Below are 15,001 nucleotides of genomic sequence, written 5' to 3'. Positions count from 1 at the left end.
GAAAAGGTAGCTGCAGGGAGGAGAGGAGGACACAAGTTTGGGGGAAGGAGCAGGAACATTAGGACCCAGTGCAACCTAGAGAAGAACCACAGAGGTATTCTGAAGGCCAAGTGGAGTCAGTGGAGAACAGTAAAATAAATCATTTAGCAGCATGACAGTCGAACTCAGAACTGGATACAAGCCAAAAGCAACAAATTAGTTCTAGCTCAATATAAAATTAAAATTCCCAGTAAAGGAGCAGGATTCTGATGCTATAGAAGTGGGCCAAGTACTTGAATAGAGCATCAGTTAATATTTCAAGTCAAATCCTTCACTGGAATAGTCCTGGTGAACAATGCCGAATGAAATGGTAACCTATTCTATTTCAAATGCTGAAATTTCCAGTATTTTCTACTTTTATTTCAGATTTTAAAATTTCATGGAATTTTTTTTCAATTCTGTCATTGTTAGTGGTGTTTCTGTTAATCACAGATTCTTTAAAATAGGATATTTTTAAAAACTGCGTGCAGCTTTCATTTGAAAGTTTTTGAGACATCTGTTTAATCTGCCCACAGACATATGAACATCAGTTCCAGCCAGCTTTGCTTTCCAAGTCATGAGAGTTCATGTGTAATGTTTGACATTTCCTTGTCTTGGATAAACAAGCCTGAGTCCCAGAACGATACAGATGACTGTTTCTACTCTCCTTATTCACTGAAAGAAAATTATTCCACTGAACTGGAAGTTATGTTGAAATCCATCACCCAAGAGTTTTCCTTAATAGCTGGGAAAGATGCACCACCGTGTGTTACTGGATAATACAATTCTGGAAGTTCTGTGATGAATTAAGGAGATCTTTGCTCGGTCAACGGTGGGAGGACTATATTTACCTTGGAAATTCCTGAGCTTTGGAGGTGATGTATGGGAGGAGAAAAGGGAAAAAATACTCAGGGACAGTGTTCTGATTTCTATCTAATGATCCCAATTGTAAAGATATTATAGAATGGGAATAGTTAGGATCAGGTTTAGTTGTGATGTTGTACACAGCTGAATGGCCTGTCAACACTCACCCTCCATGCATAAACACAAAGACTCGTCATTTAGATGACATATCATTACTTTGGAATTGAACATCTAATATGAACCATTAGCTGAGGAGCTATATTACAGGTTAATGTCCCTTCATCAAAATGATAAATCCAACATTGGATCAGAAAAATATAACTTCAATAGTTATGAATAATATTTCTGTGACAGTAATATTGTTAGGCTGTCGCCCCCACTGTGAGGTCCAAATCAATCAAAGCAATCATAGAAACATGAAAAATAGGAGTAGGAGTAGGCCATTTGGCCCTTCGATTCAGCTTTGCCATTCAGTATAATCATGGCTGATCATCCAACTCAATAGCCTGAACCCATCAACCCCCCTCCCCATATACTTTGATCCCTTTCACCCAAAGAGCTTTATCTCCTTCTTGAAAACATACAATGTTTTGGCCTCAACTGTTTTCTGTGGTAGTGAATTCCACAGGCTTACCACTCTCTGGGTGAAGAAATTTCTCCTCGTTTCAGTCCTGAAAGTTTTACCCCTTATCTGTAGACTATTATCCCTTGTTCTGGATTCCCCCATCATTGGGAACATCCTTCCTGTATGTACTCTGTCTAGTCCTGTTAGAGTTTTATAGGTTTCTATGGGATTCCCCCTCATTTTCCTGAACTCCAGCAAATATAATCCTAACCGACTCAATCCTAACTGACTCAATCTCTCCTCATACATCAGTCCTACCATCCCAGGAATCAGTCTTGTAAACCTTCTCTGCACTCCCTCTAGTGCAAGAACATCCTTCCACAGATAAGGAGACCAAAACTGCACACAATATTCCAGGTGTGGCCTCACCAAGGCCCTGTATAATTGGGGCAAGTCATCCCTCCTCCTTACTCAAGTCCTCTTGCTATGAAGGCCAACATCCTATTTGTTGCACCTGCATGCGTACCTTCAGCGACTGGTGTATGAGGACACCCAGGTTTCAATGCACGTTCCCTTTTCTCAATTTCTAACTATTCAGATAATAATCTGCCTTCCTGTTTTTGCTACCAAAGTGGACAACTTCACATGTATCCACATTATACTTTATCTGTCATGCATTTTCCCACTCACTCAACTTGTTCAAATCATACTGAAGGATCTCTGCATCCTCCTCACAGCTCACCCTCCCACCCAGCTTTGTGTCATCTGCAAATTTGGATATATTACATTTAGTTCCCTCAGCTAAATCATTAACATATATTATGAGTAGCTGGGGTCCTAGCACTGAACCCTGTGGTACCCATTAGTCACTGCCTGCCATTTGAAAAAAGACTCATTTATTCCTACTCTTTGTTTCCTGACTGCCAACTAGTTTTCTATGCATCTCAATATGCTACCCCTAATCCCATGTGCTTTAATTTTACATGCTAATTTCTCATGTGGGACTTTGTCGAAAGCCTTCTGAAAGTCCAAATAAACCACATCTTTTCAACTCAAAAAGGCACATTCTTGATATGGAAAGATCAAAATTTGGTTACTCAATTGAGGAAAACCCAATTTTAAATAAAGCACATCGTAGGATATCAGCAAGGTTTAAATTGTTTTTAAAAAATGTTGCATTTATAAAGCACTTTCAGATCTTTTGTCTCGAGTGCCGGAATTTTACTGTCCCGCCCGCCGCCAGAATCGGAACGGGCGAGGGGTGGACCATGGAAAGGTCCGTTGACCTCCAGCAGGATTTTACGGTTTCCGGATGAGTGAGGCCGTAAAATCCCACTCAAAGTGTTTCACAGCTAATGAATTCCTTTTGAAATGTATTCACTGTTGTTCTAAATACAAACCAAGCAGCCACTTTGCACCAGCAGAACCCACAAACAGCAATGACAAGAATGGTTGGTTAATCTGGTTCTGGAATGAGTGTTGATCAAGACACTTGAAGAACTCACTACTCTCTTTCAAAAATGTCACTGGATCAGTTAAGTCCATCAGAACATTGAAACATCATACAACTAATTAACAATTCCACTAATACAGCACTTCAGTGTCAGACAAGAGGCTTTTGAGCAAACAGATTTTACTCAGAGTTAAGTGAAAGAACAAATAACAGTACAGCACATGAACAGGCACTTCAGCCCACCAAGCCTGCACTGACACATCACGCCTTTCTAAACTAAAACATTTTGTCTCTACGCAGTCCATATCCCTCTATTCCCCGCCTATTCATGTATCTGTCAAGATGCCTCTTAAGCGAGGCACAATGCCTATACAATGCCTATTGTATCTGCTTCTACCACCTCTTCTGACAGCACATTCCAGGCACTTTCCACCCTCTGTGTAAAAAAACTTGCCTCTCACATCTCCTTTAAACTTTCCCCTTTTTGCCTTAAACCTATGTCCTCGAATAATTGACATTTCTACCCTGGGAAAAAGACTCTGACAATCCATTTTATCTATGCCTCTCATAATTCAGGTCGCCCCTCAGTCTCTGATGTTCAAGTGAAAATAAATCAAGTCTCTCCTCATAGCTAATGAGTAAACCTTTTCTGTACCCTTTCCAAAATCTCCACATTCTTCTGGTAGTATGGTGACCAGAACTGTATGCAATATTCCAAATGTGGCCTGACTAAAGTTCTAAACAGCTGCAACATGACTTGCCCTGACCGATGAAGGCAAGCATGCCATACACCTCTTGATCACCTTATCCACTTGTGTTGCCACTTTTAGGGAACTGTGGACCTGTATGCCTAGATCTCTCCGTATGTTAATGCTTCTAAGGTTCTGCCATTTACTGTATACTTCCTTCCTGCATTAGACCTTCCAAGATGCATCATCTTGCTACCACAGATTCTGGGAAAGAGATAGATGAGTTGAAGGTGCAAGAGTTCTTAATTTCAGCACATTGAGAACTTGGGGAAGTAAAAGAGGATTTGAACACAAAATGGTTTCTCTACAGTACACTTCAGAAATACTGCATTGGCTTTGAAGCACTTTGGGTTGTCTGAAAGATATGGTAGGCCTATATAACTGAAAATGATTTCTTTCTTGGTCTTTAAGGTGTACTTACATCTAGTGCTGGAGTAGAAAGAAGAATGTGTGTAGATTGTACAACATCAGCTGCGTGCAAGCTGTTATGGTAGGCTACATCCCCATGGTAATGGTCTTCCAGTGTCATGATGTACGTTATAAATGTGTCAACAGGGATCCTAAATGTCTTCAGCAAATCCCGCTCCTGTTGAAAGTTATTTATAAAATGTAAATTTTACTTATTTGTGTAAACATCATTTATAAACTAAGTTGGTATTAATTAAAAATAAATACAATTCAAATTGTGCTACAGTTAACTGAAACTTTGTGCAGAAAATGATGTGTCTTATATTAATTAGCCTGAGCAACAAAATGCCGTATGCTAAAGTTGGTGGCAATTAGGTCAGAAATAAGTAGTATTCTCTGCACATTTGACCTCACTAACCTGGAAGATAGAGTACATAATGCAGGTGAGTGGTCTATTGTTTGAAAACTCCGCCACTTTAAATATGTTAAGGCCCCACTTATTCAGGTCATCGAGTTCCTGGAAAGTCAAAATGAAATACAGCAATTAGTAAAGAAAGCCTGAAATATTTATTAAACTTCATATTGAAATATCACATTTCAACATACAATTCCCCTGTTTATATCAAATGCATTTTACTGTCACAATTATTTTTGTAATGGAAATATTATTTTCAGGTGATTTGCTACTCAGCTTAGTCTTGCAACTTATGAGTGGAGATTATGAATATTGATATGTTGAGCATGGGATGGGGATGAGACCAGCCAAATCCTTTATTGACACGTTGGGTAGGATTCTCCAGCCATGTGCGCCCCAAGACCGTAAATTCCCACCCGAGCTCAACAGAACTTTAAATGGTCCACTGAATTTTCTGTCTCGACTGCTACAATTCCTGCGGCGGGTGAGACGGGAGAATTCCAGCCAATGTCTATACTTTGTAGCAAGATATGTTGGATAAGGATCATGAGTGGGAATCCTAATTTTTCCTTCCTTTGGCCATGGGCAGAGTACTCTCTGTTAATTTAACTAGGGTTAGCTAAATGGACCAGGAACTGAAATATGAGACCTTACTTGTACTTATGGCTTTAACTGTATTTTGCTATTAAATTGTTCAGGGCACACGGTCACCACCCAGCCCCATTTTACACCCTTGCAAGAAAATGTCTCTGATTTACTGACTTCCCTTTAAATATCAATATCATAGCAATCTCAAAATCACAGCCAAGCCCATTCTCATTCTGATTTTGTCAGAGATTTTTAAAAAACAAATTCGGTGCCAAAAAGTGGATTTTGTAGGGTTCTTATTTTACGTTGGGTCATCTATATCTGTTGGCCTTCCACACCCATCCTTGTGCTCTGCTTGAGCTTCAGAGGATGAAGGGTAAAAGTTAAAAGAGATTTCTAAAGTGCATTAGAAGTGAACATTTTTGCTGGATCAACATAAAGAAACATTCAGACTGATTGAGGCCACAAGACTGACAGTGGGGCGTGCTTTCTCTTTATTGAAGTACATTTGTTATCTATTTGTTTGCAAACCCATGTGACTTCTGACCTAGACAAACAAGGGTAGCTTGTCGCTGGGACAAAATCTTGGCACCCCCTCCCTACTTGCACTGTGGGTGTTCGGTGTTCCTACAACACAGGGACTATCATGGTTCAAGGGGGCAGCACACCATCACCTTCGCATAGGCAATTAGGGATGAGCAACAAATGCTGGCCTGGCCAGAGGTGCCCACATCCCACAAAATATAAAATTAATATATTGTCACATCATCTGCATGAGCAACAACTGTCCTGATACTTTCATTGTGAGACTTTGTAACAGAGCCCATTTTCTCTTTGTCAATTGTTAGTAAAATCATTAACCATTGTGAAATAGAGCCAAACAGAGCAGTAAATCTCCAGGTTTGATTCAGTTCTTGCTAATTCATTTAATCTGAAATAATGCGTTGCTAGAACGTTACTGTTAGTTTCTGAACCTTGGGATAAAAGGAGAAAATTTCAGCCAGGATTGCCACTCCTGATTGCTACCCAGTGACAGCTGCTGTTTGGTCAGGACAGCTGAAAAGCACTACCATAACAAATAGTTTGCTGATACCTACTGTGCTTCCATGTGAAGATTGCTAACTTGGGTAGGGTACTAAGGGAACACTAACCACCCATGCATGAGTCCAAGGAATGGAGAAACATTAGAGTAAAAGAAACTTGTTTTTAAACATTAGAGCAGAAAATGACTTGGAGACAGAGCCAGAAACCCAAGTTTGCTGATAATGCTAATACAGATAGCATTTTAACAACAGCATAGATGGAGACACAGAATTATAAAGAGATGCCGATAGATTAAGAAAATGAGCTAAACTATGGCAAATGAATTTCAGCATAGACAAGGCTGAGGTCATCTACTTTGAAGAATTTGCTAAATGGTGGAAAGCTACAAAGACTGGAGGCTCAACAGAAGAGTCCATGCACATAGATCATTAAAATGTGATGGACAAGTACAAAAATGATCAGAAGGGCTAATGGAATGCTGGCCATCAGATCTAAATTATTAAAATAGAGGGGGTTCAAAGTTATGTTTCAGTTATACAAAAGCCCTGGTCAGACCACATCTGGAATACTGTGTTCAGTTCTGGGCACCACACCTTAGGAAAGATAAATTGTTCTTGAAGAAAGTACAGTGTAGATTTACTAGCATGATATCTGTACTTCAAGGGTTAAATTGCAAGGCAAGATTAATTTGGAATTAAAAATTTAGGGGGTGATTTAATCAAAGTTTTCAATAAATTATAAGCAACTGGTTGGATAGATAGAGATAACTATTTCTGCTGGTTGGGGAATCTAGGGCTGGGAGTATTGGGCATAGCCTAAATATTAGAATCAGCTTTCAGGTGTGTTGTGAGGAAAGGGCATTGAAGTTTGGAACTCTCTTGTGAATGGCACTTAATGCAAAGTCAATTGCTAATTTTAAAACTAAGATTGATAGATTTCAGTTAACAACTATAAGATATGGACTTGGGTGACAGATCAAAGTTTTAAAGTTTATTTATTAGTCACAAGTAAGGCTTACATTAACACTGCAATGAAGTTACTGTGAAATTCCCCCAGTTACCACACTCCGGCGCCTGTTTGGGTCAATGCACCTAACCAGCACGTCTTTCGGACTGTGGGAGGAAACTGGAGCACCCGGAGGAAACCCACGCAGACATGGGGAGAACGTGCAAACTCCAAACAGACAGTGACCCAAGCTGGGAATCGAACCAGGGTCCCTGGCGCTGTGAGGCAGCAGTGCTAGCCACTTTGCCACCGTGCCGCCCAGATCAGCCAGTATCTCATTGAATGGTGGGCAGAACAGTCTCCAAGGACTAAATGGCTTGGTCCAATATTGTATAATTACAGTGGTTTGCTTTGTACCTTGGAAAGATACTCTTCCAAGTCAGTTTTGACAGCAAATCGGGGGATGCTGGAGTGAGAGAGGCTGGAACTGTGCATCAATTTTTTTACTCCACTGATCTGTGTCATGAGTTGTTGCTTTTTCTTCTTGTCTCTGTCCTTCTGTGTGGGGGAGGGCATCTCCACATCATTCTGCTTGTCTATCAAGAGAGAATAGAGAATTAGACACTTTGGCTTAAATTAGGGATTCAAAATATAAAAGATGCCTGCAACATTTCTTTCAGAAGCCAAATGTTGCAAGAGGTGAAGAATATAAGTTGAGACAAATTTTCAAGCTGCACTGGAAACAAAAATATGAAGTGGTGCCAAATGCTGAAAAATGGGAATAAAATAGTTGGGTGGTTTGTCATTAACTGGCATAGACATGTTGGACTGAAGGGCCTTTTTCTGTGCGATACACCTCTATGACTCTATGATCCAGGATAAGCATGGATATAATAAGAAAATTTAGATATTCTGAATGTAATTTTGCCAGGGTGGCATAAGGGATGGTGACAGATTGGCTGCCCATTTTATACCACACCTAGGCCAGAATTTAACTGTCCCACTGATGGGTTTTGAGGTGGGGAGGTGCATAAAATTGCATGGATAGAATTCTCTCCAGGAACCCGCCTGCCCCAACCCAGAGGCAATTTTACAGTGGGGCGGGCAGGACCTCAGACAGGAAGTCGTCATGAAGCATATTATTCATCCCACCTAAAATCAACATTATAACATTGCTGTTTGTGGGACTTTGCTGTGCCTCATTGACAGTTTTGTTTATTATATTAAAGCTTCAAAAACATTTAGTTGATGTAAACCACTGGCCTTTCCTGAGATCATGATGGTGCTATATAAATGCAAGCCCATTTCTTTCCTTCTAAAAATCAATATTTTGGGTGAGACAATCCCAATGACATTTTGAAAAAGCTTTTCAAATATTCCCTGCTTAAGGTAGTGGTCCACACTTGTGTTAGTGTTCATGGGTACCAACTGCTCATTGTTGTTTTGCTTGAAGTCACTCCTCACTCTCAGCAAGCTATTCAAGTTTTGGTGCATTACAGTTCAGTCCACTGTTTTCGCCTTGTGATTTCAGGCAGGACAGCATTAGGATGTTAACATGGGCTACAAAGCAAAAATCAGCAAAGATTCCCACCCCTGCACATTATCTAGTACCTCTCCTGTTCAAAAATATGTGAACATTAGAGATGGCAGGATGCAGCAGGACAATGATGTTACCTATAGCCAATCAATCAAAGTGTTGGAGGAATATCAGCACCTACAAGGGCTACATTCTCGCCTGCCTAGCATTTTCAGAGCATAAAAAGGAAAAAGAAAGGTAATTCCACAAAATGGATATCACAGTTCTTTATTATAACTTCTCTTAAATGACTTATCAGTATTCAACAAATTTTAAGAAAATCAACAGTTTTGTTGTCAGGTTGGTTCCGATTAGAACATCTTATCTTCTCTACTGTGCAATAACTGACTTCTATAAAGTAAATACTAATAATATGACATTGTAACCTCACTGTCAACATCGTTTCAGGCATTTCTATCCCAAAATGGAACACAATTTACTTACAGCTGAAAATTTTGTGATGTATCTGATGTGAAAAAAATAAAAAAAGACTATTTCCTAAGGCAAGGCAGTAAAGGGATATTATGCTATAGCTACAAATGCCCATTAACATTCTGAATGGCATCATGTGGACTAGGCAATGTATCAGGCTTATTAATTAAATCGAGATCTCCTCTTCTGATGTTTTTCTTTACTGTGTTCTTGAGGAGAACCATTTAATTTATTACAGTTACATATTAAATTCAATAACCTCTTTTTAATACTGAATACATCTACCGAGTCTGGATAAATCTTACATTCAGCACCAGAGCCCACCAGTTTCAGACACATATTGTATTGGTGACACCCAGCTGCTGTTTTTCATCTATTACTTAAAATGACAGATTATTATATTCTTGGACTACGTGGTGTTTAATCAACCAGAATGATTTATGCATCGGAATTCATAGGTTCTATCTACAATCCCGCTTAACTTAATAGTCCCTTCCAACAGAAAGTAATTAAGCTGAACTAGGTTGCATCTAAGCAGCACATCACAAAGACACTATTCAGAAACATCATGTCAAACTGACATTAGTGGATGTTTTTTTCTCTCCAGTACACACTATCAGTGGATTACACAGAGGAGTTCCCTACTCAGGGCTGTCATATCAAATTGGGTGCTGATCTTGGCAAGCAGCAGCAAGAAAGGTTAATGGCATTGCCTCAGTAGTACTTCATCATCTTCAAATGAGAACACTTATAAATCTACAGTTGAATTGACTAAATTATGGCAGCGCCAAGCTTGACCTATACCAATCAGATACAACTCAGTAAGCAGACATTGAACAATGAAAATAGGAGGGAAGCCCCAGGGCATATTCCAGTGGGGAACAAATTGGGGCAGAGAAAGAAATTCAGATTTACAATATGTATTAACTGGTAATCTGCCAAGCTATAGCTGAGTGTCATTGTGATAGAGGTATACATCACAGAAAAGGGCCCTTTGGCCTATCGAGTCTGTGTTGGTCAAAAACAAGCTATCTGACTATTTTAATCCCATTTTTCAGCACTTGACTCATAGCTTTGTATGCCTTGGCATCGCAAGTGCATACCTTAATACTTCTTAAGTGTTCTGAGGGTCTCTGCCTCCACCACCCTTTCAGGCAGTGAGTACCAGGTTCCCACTACCCTTTGGGTGGAAAAGTTTTTCCTTTTTTCCTCACATCTCCTCTAAATCTCCTGCCAATTACCTTAAATCTATGCCCCCAAGTCATTGATCCCTCCACGAAAGGGAGAAGTTTCTTCCTGTCTATCTATGCCCCTCATAATTTTATACATCTCAATCATGTCCCCCTCAGTCTCCTCTGCTTCAGGGAAAACACCCCCAGACTATCCAACCTCTCTTCATAACTAAAAGTCATTAGCCCAGGCAACATTCTGATAAATCTCCTCTGCTCCCTTTCCAATGCTATCATAGCCCTCATATAATATGACTTCCAGAACTGCACACAAAACTCTAGCTGTGGCCTAGCCAACATTTTATATAGTTCCAGAATAACCTCCCTGCTCTTAAAATCTATGCTTTGGCTAATAAAGGCAAATATACCATATGCCTTCTTAACCACTTTATCCACATGTCCTGCTACCTTTAGGGATTAGTGTACATACACACCAATGTCCCTCTGATTCTCAGTGCTTCCTAGGACCCTGCCATTCATCATGTATTCCCTTGCCTTGTTTGTCCTACCTAAGTGCATCACCTCACACTAATCCGGATTGAATTCCATTGTCACTGATCAGCCCATCTATATCCTCCTGTAAGGGGTACTTAGCTTGACGATCAGTGAATAGGTTTTCAAAAAAATCAAGAACAGTAAGTTTCTACAAAAGGAAGATTTGGAGTTTCTCAGATGAAACAAGAATCACTGCATCCTGTTTTCCATGGAAACAAGGAAATAGATCTATGGGTAGAATATCTGTTTCTGGTAAGCCATCTGTCACTCCTTTGAGGGATGGATTTAATGTAAAATATATACAAGATGAGCTATCATACATTAGATTTGCTGGTAGGGTATTAAGTCATGGATTTAGAGTTCTTCCCCTTTGCAGGAATGTGAATCTAATACATGTACACATCATGGCTTCCTAGCATAAGACAGATTTGGCCTCAGTAGGCATGAAATAAATAGTACAAAAGTCCACTGTGAAAATATTGGTAATTTAAAAAAATACACCTCAATCTTGAAACTGTGACAATGCAGAGCACCATAAACAGGAGCAATGTAATTTATATACTCCACAAGCAGAACTGAAAGGGCATACAGAACATAACAGCCCGTGGCCTCTGCTAAGCTAGCTGATCTCAGCACACAGATGGAGAGGTGAGGGTAAGTTAAACATTAATACTGTGGTTACTGGAAACCTGAAACAAAAGAGGAAATGTTGGAAATACTCAACTGGTTGCAGACTAAAGAGTCAACTCTAATGAAAGCTACTGAGCATGTGTGAAAGGAGCTCATCCAAAGTGACTCACTGAGCAGAGAAGAGTGTGAAGTATCTCAGAGAGTGGCTCCATCTATGTATTGGTCTTATTTAACCTTCTTAAATTGTTAGCATGTAAATAAATGTTATTGAACAAAAGACTATCGCCTCCAGTAAGATCTCTTCTCGAGTAAGAAGCCAACAAATCCTAAGATAAGCCCACAATAACGGACTGGTCTGACAGCATCTGTGGAGAATAAAACTAAATTAACATTTCAAGTCAATGACCTTTCATCAGAGTTGCGATAAAATGTAATTGACCCTGAAAAATTAATTCCATTTCTCTCACAACAGATGCGGGTAGACTTATTGCATATTTCTGATATTATATTTTAGTAAGGACAGATATTGGGGCAGTGGTATAATGGCTTCAATGATGCTGGTGAAGGAAAAAAAACTCAACCGTAATTTCTGCTCATCACCTGATGAAAGGTGTACAGATGTCATACAGAATAGATTAATGCTGGGTTGTGATGGCCTTCATGTTCATTTGCCTGTTGAAGCTCAATATCTCAGCACACATTTGAGAAATCATTAACGGGTTTGGTACCCTAGTACTGTTGCTACTTCTGGAATTATACTGCTGAAACAGACATCTCCCTCATGGGACAAAAAGGAAAATGTTGAAAAAGAGATGAATGGGGTTGGCATTGTGGTATTCACTACTCTGGATGAAGCCAAGTCAGAAGAAGCATTTTATTTTCTGTTACACAATGATCCAATTCAAACCATGACACACATTTTTGTATGTGCTACCTAGGTTTCCTAAAGAGCTGCCCCATGGTGTTCCTGCAGCAATCATTACATCCATTAACACTATTCTTTTTATCAAGCAATATTACTCATTTTGACTACTGCAAATTTCTAACTTATGGAGTTCAGGATCAAACCATTTCATAAGACTTTCTTGGTATTTATCCAATAATTCTTTAGCACCTTTAATATATCAGGCAAACTAGTTCTATTCAAAAATATGTATTTCCAAACTTATAGTAAAACCTTTATGAATATATGGTTAAAGATCTCTTTTTTTTCCCTCGTCCTTTTTCTGCTAAATTTCTGTTCTGTGCCAAAGCATTGATTCCTTGTTGGTGCAAGGAAGGTTGGTGCAAGGAAGCTCCCTCTGGCCAAGTGTCTATTTTCCCATACATGCCTGGACATTGAGTAACAATGGGGACATTATGATCATATTTTCATTTCCGCCATATTATACTGAGGGGTTGGACACCATGATAAACCCTTCAGGCTGTGAGGAGTTTGACATGAAATGAATATTGTAAATATAAGCTGGAATTATGTGTAGTGAGCACCTCAGATTATCACATACTTTACCAATAGAAACTGCTCCGTTTTGCACTTGGGTAATGCCAACATTGAACTATCATGAAATGTACTTCTATAAATTTTATGAATAAAGTATATTTTTGGAGAAAAAATTATGATCCGATCTTTTGTCCCACATATGAGCACGTATATTTTACAAGTGTCACTTGGTAGTACTTAGAAATAGCAACTCCGGAGGCAATAAGAACCAATTAATTGATGTTATGCTGGTCAATAAATGCATCAAAAAGGAAGCCTCTAGGAGCACTTTGACAGGGATTAACAGATTTGGGATGGCTAAAGGAAGACTTAAACTCAAATTAGGTGTTCGCACTTTCACAGAGATTTTAAGGAAATTGAACTATTTTCCCGCTAGCCTGTCAAGTAAATCGCTTCACAAAGGTAAATGAAGTGCAGCAGCAAAACAATACATGCAAAAATCCATTAGTGAGGGGTTGTCAATACTATTGATGCTAATCAACTATTCTATAACTTAGTGTAGTATGTGCTTGGATAGCTAAAAGGGGAAAAGACTGATTTCCAGCAAGTCTTGTGTCTTCACTTTTTATGTTAAACAAGGTACCTTTGAACACCTGTGTGTGCTGCAAAGATGTGCCATATGAAGTACAATGCACCATGTTAAGCTATTGCTTCATGAACAGGTTTGATTTACTCCATGTCCAATGTCTTACACAGATGGAAAATGTGGGTGAGAATTAAATAATTAGCAAAATTATCCAATCCTTTAACAATGGGCTAGGAGGCAGACAGGCTGGCAAAATGATAGGGTGCTGGGGTGGGAGGTGTACCTGATGTCTTCCCACCTATATTACCAGTGGCTTGAAAGTTGGTGGATTTGCTGACTGCCGGAGCATCTGAATCCGCAGGCATTTTGCCCACATCGCACCTGCTGCAAAGTGGGGAAACCGCCAAGCGTAACCTGGCAGCATCCCAGTGGGATCTAGGGATGGGATGTCTCTTCACAGAAGTCTCCACCACAAATATTTTCCCTGTACCCCTCCCTTCCCACCCCGGACTGCCAGGGCCTCAATGCTTGGCCCTGGCTTCCCGGAACAGTATTCCTCTTCAAGTGCATCACATCATTGAGGCACCCTCTTCCTTTTTTCTATTCATTGGATATGGGTGTCGCTGGCTGGCCAGCATTTATTGCCCATCCCTCAGTTGAGAATCAACCACATTGTTGTGGCTCTGGAGTCACATGTAGGCCAAACCAGGTAAAGACGGCAGATTTCCTTCCCTAAGGGGCATTAGTGAGCTTCAGTCTCAGTGTTGGACACTTGCTGTGGCATTGTTGAGGCTGTTGAGTTGCTCGCTCTCCGATTGCACCAGTAGCACTTGGGGACAGGCTGTGTCCTGAATTGAACAGCAGCCTAATTAGTCACTGCCGACAAATGCCACCCAGCTCTTGCCAGCCGCCAAAGCAGGGTTACTTCCTGCCTGTCGGTGGCATTTCTGCCCACTCCACAAAATTCACCCCAACATTTTATAAGCGTGCTTATATTAGATTTTTACTACAATTTTGTATTCTTAGTAAAAAATAAAAATATTATGTGACTTACTCTCAATGGTTTAGTGTGGCACTGAATCACACTGATCAGAAGAGGCCCAAATTTGAACCCTACCCTGCAATGAATTTATCTTAATTAGGACGTTTGGCTACACAACATCAGTGAACGTCATTCAGTATAAAATGTAGGATGTGGAATGTTTGGGGTGATTTCTGAGAGATGTGGTAAGGTGATATATGAATAAAATTTATATTCCTTCTTTAGGGCGGTAACGTATAATCGGCCTCATTGCTGCTGCACCAAGAAGAGAAATATTCAGCCAATGTTTCTGCTCTTGATCTCTTGTCTTTCTTCTTCCCTTTACTTTAATGAATATTTGTGGGTGTCAGATGAAGATAGGACCAGGTCTGATCTGATCTGATCTGATTGTTAAATTGGTCACTTACCATCCAGGCTTGCACATGAAGAATGGGCAATAGAGAAAATACGAAAAAGGTACCCAGGAAAAATATTACAGCAGATGCCACCATTTCAGGATAAGTAAGGCAAGGGAAATTAAC

At 39.8% G+C, this 15,001-nt stretch overlaps 1 protein-coding gene across 4 annotated transcripts in view; it reads right to left on the bottom strand.

Annotated features, from left to right (window-relative positions):
- The window catches only part of pde4ba (phosphodiesterase 4B, cAMP-specific a), a 671,909-nt gene that overhangs the window by 16,451 nt on the left and 640,457 nt on the right, over window positions 1-15,001 (bottom strand). For all 4 annotated transcript variants that reach the window (XM_078218430.1, XM_078218431.1, XM_078218432.1 and 1 more), the window contains 3 exons: window positions 7,467-7,645; window positions 4,476-4,574; window positions 4,071-4,235 (listed from right to left, as the gene is read on the bottom strand). In XM_078218430.1, coding sequence (XP_078074556.1) covers window positions 4,071-4,235; window positions 4,476-4,574; window positions 7,467-7,645 — 443 coding nt within the window. The remainder of the gene's footprint in view (window positions 1-4,070; window positions 4,236-4,475; window positions 4,575-7,466; window positions 7,646-15,001) is intronic.

Source organism: Mustelus asterias, chromosome 8 (genome assembly GCF_964213995.1).
Source record: "Mustelus asterias chromosome 8, sMusAst1.hap1.1, whole genome shotgun sequence".
Lineage (NCBI taxonomy): Eukaryota > Metazoa > Chordata > Chondrichthyes > Carcharhiniformes > Triakidae > Mustelus > Mustelus asterias.
This window is presented reverse-complemented; position numbering and strand designations above follow the sequence as displayed.